We start from the raw sequence: 9369 nt of genomic DNA, 5'->3' as shown, positions 1-9369 counted from the left end.
CTTGCAGCTGTAATCGCAGCACAAGGTGGCGCTACAGAGTATTAACACAAGGGGGCCAATAATATTGACGCCCCACTTTGCAGGTTTTTGTTTGTTAAAAACGTTTTAAAATATCTGATAAATTTCACTCCACCTCACGATTGCTGTTGATTTTTCACAAAATAATAAACATTTTAGATCTTTTTGTTTTGAAGCCTGAAAAGAGGCAAAAGGTTGAAAAGTTCAAGGGGGCCGAATACTTTGACAAGGCGCTGTAGATCAGGTTAGCTGGTTCTGATTTAAGGCATAACGAGGCAGTTTATCATGATTCAGCCAAAGTAATGAAATGATAAACTGCAGTCTGATTTTTATTGTTAATGTTTCTTCCTATTGAGCAGTGAAAGTAAATAAAATGTGTTTCATGTCTTTTGTTTTAAGTATTGACTTACTGGAGGGTTTGTTTGTGCTGCAGAGCCACAGCTAATTGCTAGCTAACAGCTAATCGCTAGCTAACAGCTAATCCCTAGCTAACAGCTAGCTCCTCTCTTCAGATCCAGTATTCTGATTACTGGATCTGAAATAGTAACGTGTTACTGACATCACTGATCACTTCATAAAGTTGTTTCATTCCAACCATTTGAATCCGTAACTCTAATGTAAAAACATCGATTTTCCCCAAAACGCCGTGCGTAGCCGCTCCTAAGTAGGCGGGGCTTGTTGCTCCTACACCTGAATCAGACGTCTCCTCTGATTGGCTGATGGATGAATATAGCTCATGTTTACATCCATTACTGCTAAGATTTTAATGACTTTTTGCGTGAAGCTTTTTCACATTTATTTAATAAAAACACCACCCCTCAGGGTTTCCCCCAGTAAACCTGCTCAGCCCGGGGCGCCAAGGCGTCCACCATGTTGTTGTATTAAAGATGTTGAGTAGACAGGAAATGTAAAAATATTACTGGGTGATTATACGTAACAGGAAAACATCTCCAGTGAAACGATATTTAAACCCACAACTAGTCTTAAAAACAACAAATCAAAAAATACAATTAAAATGAATATCAATTATTTGCACTTCTGTTTAAACCAAATTAGGTCAGCAGCTCAATCGGCCCCCCAGGGCTTCAGGGGCCATAAATGCTGACATTTTAACACAAACCACAGACACATAAGTGTAACATTTGTTTATTGAGATGATCAATGTTTCTGAATTTGATTCAGTGGTTTCAACATAAATTTAAATATTTTAAATTAACATTTATATGTAAGATTTTAAGGAGCTGGTAGGTTTAATTTGTAAAAGTTCAAAGAACAATATTCATAGTGAGAATGTTTTGTTACCATAGCGACAATCTGATGCTCTGAGTTTAATCTTTGAGTTTGAGCTGTTTGTTCACAAATACAAATTAGTAAACTGGATTTTTATGTTGGCCAGTTAAACTCCTCCTCGTCTCCCAGATTAAATCCAACTCAGAAGCTGTTAGAGGTGCTGATGGGGCCCCTGAGTCAGATTCTGCCCCAGGCCTCATCAGCCTTGGACCGGCCCTGCAGGATGAGTTAAATCTGCAGCACTGAGCAACAAACAGGAGATTTATTCAATGCTGCTAATGTGGCTTTAGCAGCTCTGACATTTAGTTTCTGTTGAGTTTTTAAATCACAGAAAATGTTCTGGTTGCTGGAGTTTATGGGATGAAACTTTCTCAGCTCTCTCCTGCATTGACTCTGACTAAATGGACAAAGCATTTGGTACGCCTTGATGCATCATGTAACTGGAAAAATAATACTACTAATATGAAATAATATAAAACAAGCGTGACTACAGTGAAACCTCCTCCCTGGGCTGAACCTGCATGGTGAGGTTAGTGATGGTTCGGGACACAGACATGAACTTTACTGGGCAGACAGCGCCACACGCTGGGCAGCATGTTGAGATGGAAACGCTGCATAATTCTTTGTTCACAAATATAAATCGTTGTCAACGCTCCTCTGAAGGCGGCTCACATAGAGCTGCACAACCAGAGCTGACACGGCGGGTTTAGACTCCTGCCTGGAGAATCTTCAATGGAAGTAGCGACACACAGCACTTGGCCCTGGAGGTGGGGCGCGATACCCCCCACCGCCAGGAGGTGGCACCCTGCTACAGAGCCGGTGGAAAAGGAGCGTTGAGGATAAATCTAAGGTTTGAATCCTGTTAGTAATTCAGACGGACTCTGGAGGGAGAGTTAATGTCTGGACTTTGGTCTAAAAATTCACATACAGAGCCAGGTGGTTCTGATGGACCAGAGCCAGGTGGTTCTGATGAAGTGTAGCATTTTTTTGACCTTGATGACATCAGACAGAAACATGTCAGGGTCATTTGGGAAGCGACTGGCTCCATTCACTGGTCGTTGGTTTTCTCTGTTCATATTAGGAGGTAACTGTGTTGACGTCGCCTCTTATGTTGATGTTTGAAGGTAACGTCTCTGCCAAAGTCCTAGTTTCCTGTTGAAGTGCAGCAAAACTTTTCCAGGTGAGTCCAGCAGAGTGGAGCTTCTGGTTAACCCCAAAGACTCAGAGTCCAGGTGAAGAACAGTCTGTTCTGTTCTGTAGTAGCATAAACATCCCATCTAAACAGATTATCAGGGTGAAAACCCAGATGTGTCTCAGAATAGACCTGTTTACTTTCTGGTCATGAATAAAAAGCACGAAAGAACGTAAGAGTAACCATAAAAACTGAATATGTTAAATAAACAGGCAAAGATGATCAATGAGGATGAGAGAGAGCGAGATGAGCTGTTCCACTTTTAGAGTCGGAGCACAATGTCGACCCGTTCAGGGTGGTTCCCCCTCTGCCTGGTTTAAAAGCTACAGTTTTCTCGTCTCAAAGCTTCCTGCACCACCGTATTCATGGATCCTGGTCCATCCGTTCCAGGTTGTGCATCACCAGTAGCTTTAGTGCTGCGGTCACTTTGACTCTAAACAATGCAAACCTTGGTCTGCCCTCATGTTTGCACAAAAAAAAATCAACTGAACAGTGAGCGCCAACCGTTATTTATATCTTCAAAATGTTGATTTCCTTCAGCTGAGTGGCTCCTGGTTCAGCAACTGGTTCACTGAAAACAAACAGAACCTGCTGTTGTTGTATTAAACTACAATTTTAATTTTATATTTTGTTTCTCATTTTTTCTCAGATTTGTCACATTATGTCTGCCATTAAGCAAGATGTTCTTGCTCATCATTTTGACCTGAACCAACAAGAGATCTCTGCTATGAATCCGAGGGAAACAGAATCTCAAAAAATCAGAGAGAGAGAAGAGGAACCAGAACTTCCACAAGTCAAAGCAGAGGAGTTTGGACCAGAACCTCTGCAGATGGTAAAGACAGGAGACCAGATAATACTGAAGCAGGTAACAGATGACTTAACAGAAACAGATTCTGGATCTCTTGAAATCAAAGAGGAACCAAAGGAAGTAGAACTGCAACAAATGAAGGAAGACGATTGTCAATCAAGTTGTCAGCAGATGGTCAAGACTGATGATGAAGGCTTCAGTCAGGATGAAAACCAGGCTGTACCAAAGCAAGAGACTGTTACATTTATGGTAACGGGTTCTGGATCACTTGAAATCAAAGTAGAACCAGAGGAACTGGAGGTGCAACAAATGAAGGAAGACAATCACCAATCAGAATCGCAGCAGATGGTAAAGATTGAAGCTGAAGGCATCAATCAGGATTATAACCAGGAAGTACTGAAGCAGGAGACATTAATCCTAACTCCGTCTAATAATGAAACAGATCACCAACAACCAGAACTCAGTGGAAACCAAATGTTCTCGCACCAGAAGAGAGTTGAGAAAACCAGAGGGGAAAGTGACAATGCAGAGAAAGGCGTGAAGGACAAGGAAGTTTACAGATTAAAAAAATGTAAACAGTGTAATGTATGTGGAAAAGGTTTCAAGTTAAACACTGAGTTAACAATCCACATGAGAACTCACACAGGTGAGAAGCCTTTCTTATGTGTAACCTGCGGAAAAGGTTTCAGTCAAAAATGTAATTTGAATAGCCACATGGGAACTCACACAGGTGAGAAGCCTTTCTCATGTGAAATCTGTGGGAAATGTTTTCGTCAAAAATATATCTTGATTAGCCACATGAGGACTCACACAGAGGAGAGAGCTTTCTCATGTGTAACTTGTGGGAGAACTTTCCGTCACAAGTGTAGTTTGAATAATCACATGAGAACTCACACAGGTGAGAAACCTTTTGCATGTATAACCTGTGGAAAAGGTTTCAGTGAAAAAAATACTTTGATAAGGCACATCAGAACTCACACAGGTGAGAAGCCCTTCTCATGTAAAATCTGTGGGAAATGTTTTCGTCAAAGACATATTTTGAATACTCACATGAGAGTTCACACTGAGGAGAGGCCTTTCTCGTGTGCAACTTGTGGAAAAGGTTTCAATCAAAAAGCCAATTTGAATAGCCACATGAGAACTCACACTGGTGTGAAGCCTTTCTCATGTGTAACCTGTGGAAAATGTTTCAATCAAAAAATCCATTTGGATAACCATGTGAGAATTCACACAGGTGAAAAGCCTTTTTCATGTGAAACCTGTGGAAAATGTTTCCGTGAAAAGCATGTTTTGAATACCCACATGAGAACTCACACAGGTGAAAAGCCTTTCTCATGTGAAACCTGTGGAAAATGTTTCCGTGAAAAGCGTATTTTGAATAGCCATGTGAGAATTCATACAGGTGAGAGACCTTTCATATGCGGAACCTGTGGGAAATGTTTTGGCCATAAAAATAGTTATACTTACCACATCAGAACTCACAAAAGGGAAACCTTTCACTCATCATACTTGTCCTAATGATGTCTGTTCCAGCTCTAATTTGACATGCGGTAAAATTTTGTTTCAAAGAAGCAATTTAACATTCCCCATAAGTTGGACAGTTTCTGTCAGCAGAGTGTTCAGAAAAAAATGACTCCATTAATATTAATGGCATGTTTGATGGTTTGTAGGTGATAAAGGACTGTAGTAAATTCTTACAATAAAGTTGAAATCATGCATGATGTGAAATGATAAAAGGATAAATTTCTTTGTATTTAATTGTTGACAGTTTTTGAAATGCATTAACACTGGGTGTTGTGTGGATTAATGCTGCAGTAAATTGTATTAATGTGATGAAAACTGTAATAAATTCTCTCAAATGTTTTTGCTTGATCTGTTTTTTCACAGATTGTGTTTAAATGGTGGATGATGTTAAATTTGTTGTGAAATGATAAAATAACTTCAGTATTTAATCAGCTATTGAAGTGGCTGCTGTGGTGTGGATTAATGCTGCAGTAAATTAGATCAATGTACATCAGAGGATCAGTCTGGTCCTCTGTCACATCACTGCTGCAGCTGGGTTAGTGTGGAGGAAAGAAATGTAGATCCAACCACAGCCAGGTGGGAATCTGTCGGTTCATCTACCAGCAGGCCGCTTTGAATGCAGATGAGAAAATATTTTGTCACGTTGTAATTTTTACATAGAATTAGAAAATACATTCTGCACGTCTTACTTTTACTGACTAGAACTTTATCAAAGGGATTTTAGTAGCTTATGAATTGTAATGTTAATACACACATGCTTTTACATGTGGAAATATTACACTATTACTACTAATGCACACTATGTAGACTAGGGCTGTGTAATAATATCGATTTTGCGATATATATCGATATTTTCTTTCCTAGAAAAAAATCGATTTTCATCCGCAAATATTGTAACATCCAACTGTCACCTGTCTCACTCACTGCTGCTTCGCCAGGAGAGTGATTGGGTCATCAGGCTTAGAGTGATTCCTTCACATGTTAAGTGTCAGGGTTAAAAGGTATCAAACTATTCAGAGCAGGTGCTTGGTGCACTTTATTTACTTTATAAATCCATGTAAGCTACAGTTTGTGCTGTTTCAATTAAAAGAAACATGTTTTCTCACCACTTCTTTGATTCATTTTGTCCAGCTGTCGACTTTAAGTCTGTGTCCATGTCCAACCAGAGCCAGGTATTGTGTAGTTGGTGCTTTTAATCAGTTTTCAGTTAAATTAATTCAATTCAACTCTATAACAGTCACAAAATGTCACCAAAATCACTCTGACCCTCTAAAACCTTTCAGAAAACCGCAAAAATGTATTGAATTGTATAGTTTGCTGAATATCGCAATATATATCGTATCGTGAACAGAATATTGTGTATCATATTGTATCGTGAGATTATTGTATCACTACAGCCTTAATATAGACTGTAAAAGAAGAAAAAAAATTCAGAAGGGCACTTTTTTTTTGTCTAGAAGACAAAGAGAGAAAAGGTGAAAAATAAAATACAATTTAAATAGGGAGCAAACAAAAAGAAGCAGAAATCATTTGTGAATTTCTCACCAACAGACAGGAAGAAAGTTCCGTCCTAAGATCGACCACAGCCTTCAGCTTTCAGCCTGGACACCAGTGTGGTAGTCGAGACCACCTGACCTGAGACCGAGACAAGACCAAGACCAGCGCCCTGCGCTACATGACACAATAAAATGTGAAATTTTATTGTGTCAAATTGCTTCTCAAAATAATCTGAAAGATCCACATTCCCATAAAACACCTGGATGTTAAATACTTGGAGCTGATATAAATTTAACTAATATTAAAAGCAGAACAAACTCTTTGTTCTGCAATCCACGGTGGTCTCGTGCCATCCCTAAAAAGATAACGCCCTGGGTGTTTGCCCATATTGCTCATGTCAGAAACCACCCCTGTCTGCACCATTAAACATAGCAATTGAATTAATGCCCTGATGGTAAACAGTCAACTATGAACACTGACCAAGGAGCAACAAGTAACCAAGCAGAAGACGCTCACCGTGACTGTTCCCTCCCTCCCTCCTGCTACATGAAGCCAGGAATCTGACACCATGGCAGACATTACAGCTGCCACTTTGAACAAAAACAGTCAAAGAGCAATGTGCATGCTTCTTCTTCTACAGATGTTAAACAGTGACCCCTGACTGTTGGACTCTTCATTGCATTAAACTGTGTTGACCATTTTTTGTTCTAATGTACAAAAAGGTTATATAAAACTGTTCCAAACAGTTATATTCTTTGCGTCTATCTCAGCCACACTTCTTAGTATTCTAATTATTAAATCATTAACTGAAAAATAGATTAAGAATTCATTTTTCCAAAGGTTATTGATTTTTATTTCTTTCAACATTTAAAGGGATATTATTTCCCCAAATAATGTCTTTTGTGTTGAGAAATGGTATTTGAAAGACTAAACTAAAGTGTAAACTAATTTTTAATTAGCTTAGTTCTAATTGGCCTCATTGACAAAACCTTTCAGTAAATTGCCCTGCTGGGTGGCACCATGTGGTGACCGTCCTCCAGGCTCTGATTGGCTGGTTTTGGTCGGTGCTTTTCCTCAGAGAGGTGATTGATTTTTTTCAGACTCTCTCATAGCAAAATGAAGTCTTAGGCACAAGTTGTGAGACTATTCTCCTTAACCGGCATCATCTATCACCACGCCTTCGCTGCAGCCAACCAGGACGCTCCGCCGCTCCGCTTTGGTCCAATCATCCAGCAAGAGCTCCTTTAAAAGGCGAAGCAGCCACAGGTCCACCTGCTTCAGTTGTGCTTCAGGGAAGGCTTGCCTGAGCTTTGCTGGAGCCGATCACTCGAGCTCACAGCGAGTCTCAGCTTCCACGTCTTCTGCCGACATCCGAGCGCCAAATTCTCAGTCTAATAAAATTGTCTAACTGCTGTTTCTCTCTCCATGTGAGTCTCTACAGATTGAACTGGCACAACATGGTGACAGTTTTATCAAATATATGGAGAAAAAACGTGACATACTGCAGCTTTAAGCATTCATAATTCATACTGAACTATGACATCACTGCATAATTTTAATGGCTCTATTTTTTATCTATTTTTACAGTTTTACTTCTAGTAGTTGTAGTTTTATCATTTCATCTTTTCTCGTGTTGTCAGCTTGAGTTGATTGAATGAAATGTAACTTTGAAGATGAATTTCTTTAAACTTGTGTGTATGAGCCTGCAGTTGGACTTATGTCTTCAGTTATTATTATTATTTTATTATTATTTATTTTAACTGCAGACATGATGAATAACAGACTGAACTCTGGCTGTCTTATATTTTTTCTCTTTAAAAGAAATTGTGTTCTGTACCTTTTCTAATGTAAATTAGAAGTTTATTAATAATTGTGTAATTATATTTCTTAATATAATTATACTAAGTTAAACCTATTCAACTACAGTGAAAATAATGTTGCTGCTATGTAGGTACTGCACTCAAAAAATGTAACTATCTACCCATGAACTTTATTTAAAAAACGAAAAATCCAAATAAAGAATAAAATCACACCAAACTAATAATATGTAGTTATGTTGTGTATTAAAATGTTATTTTTGCTACAAGCTAAAGAACATCTTGGATCTCTTTCTGTTTTACTGAAACATGAATATAATTAAGTCAGATGTTTCCTGTTTAATGCACTTTGATGTTGGGCTTCCTAAAATAGCAGAAAGTTGAAGTAAAGGATTTCTTGTCATTTATAGATCAGCGTGGTCTTGATTTGTTTTATGACAAAAAATCCAAGTTAACAGGACAAAAACTCAGATTTCTAAATTATATCTGCTGCTTCTGTGAGTCTTGTTTCTGCAGGGATTACTGCTTGTTGCTTCACAAACTTTGCTTCATTAAAATGTAGTTTGTATTATTTGCTCTGAATGTTTGAACATACTGAACTTTTAAAAAAAATCAGCCAAGCTGTTAATAATTCCCAATACAAAGAGATTTAATGGCTTTAACATTAAGTAACAAACCAGAACTACAGTTGATAGTGGCTTCTGACTGTCACCAAGTGTTTGGCTTTAATAGTTTAACATTTTTATATAAGTTTATAGAGGGAAAAACGAGTGTGCTTTTTTTTGGTGGAAATTGTAAATAAAACATTTAAAATAATTTTGTCTCTGAAAATCTGTTTAAAATAATTTTTTTTCCTTCGTTCTCTTTCTGTAAGAAATGCTTGTTTTAGTAATTCCTTATGTTTTTATGAATATGTGCATAAACAGCATGTGATGGCCGTCAGATGGCGCTGCCCCGTTAAACAGTGTCTGATGCTGAGCATTTAGAGGCAGTTTGAGCTATACTAGTACTTGTATATTACACCATTTATGTGTGTTTGTGTCTAATGAGAGTGCAGTTGCAAAAAGTGAAAATAGTGAGACGACTTCTCTGAAACACGTTTGAGCCTTCACGGTTTCCGTAGTTCTCCAGATAAGCGGCTGATTTTTCCGCCTGCCGGCAAGACTGACAGCGGTCCGTCCCGCCCCTTCCTGTTTGCTGCAGAGGTCCTTCTCCCTGGTGGT

The 9369-nt window shown here is 38.6% G+C and overlaps 1 protein-coding gene across 2 annotated transcripts; it reads left to right on the top strand.

Moving 5' to 3' along the window:
- The first annotated feature begins 2366 nt into the window (after positions 1 to 2366).
- On the top strand, positions 2367 to 5171 carry LOC106937556 (zinc finger protein OZF-like). 2 transcript variants are annotated; one of them, XM_015019117.1, is made up of 2 exons: positions 2367 to 2488; positions 3150 to 5171. In XM_015019117.1, the coding sequence occupies exon 2, from the start codon at positions 3162 to 3164 to the stop codon at positions 4824 to 4826; it is 1665 nt and encodes a 554-aa protein (XP_014874603.1). In that variant the 5' UTR covers positions 2367 to 2488; positions 3150 to 3161; the 3' UTR covers positions 4827 to 5171. The 2 variants fall into 2 exon arrangements, with proteins under 2 accessions (XP_014874603.1, XP_014874602.1); XM_015019116.1 differs by having other exon boundaries at positions 2367 to 2540.
- The last annotated feature ends 4198 nt before the right edge of the window (positions 5172 to 9369 follow it).

Source organism: Poecilia latipinna, unplaced genomic scaffold (assembly GCF_001443285.1).
Source record: "Poecilia latipinna isolate Pla-1442-1.1 unplaced genomic scaffold, P_latipinna-1.0 Scaffold2377, whole genome shotgun sequence".
In the NCBI taxonomy this organism is placed as follows: Eukaryota; Metazoa; Chordata; class Actinopteri; order Cyprinodontiformes; family Poeciliidae; genus Poecilia; species Poecilia latipinna.
The sequence above is the reverse complement of the archived record's forward strand: the minus strand, read 5'-3'. Positions and strand labels throughout refer to the sequence as shown.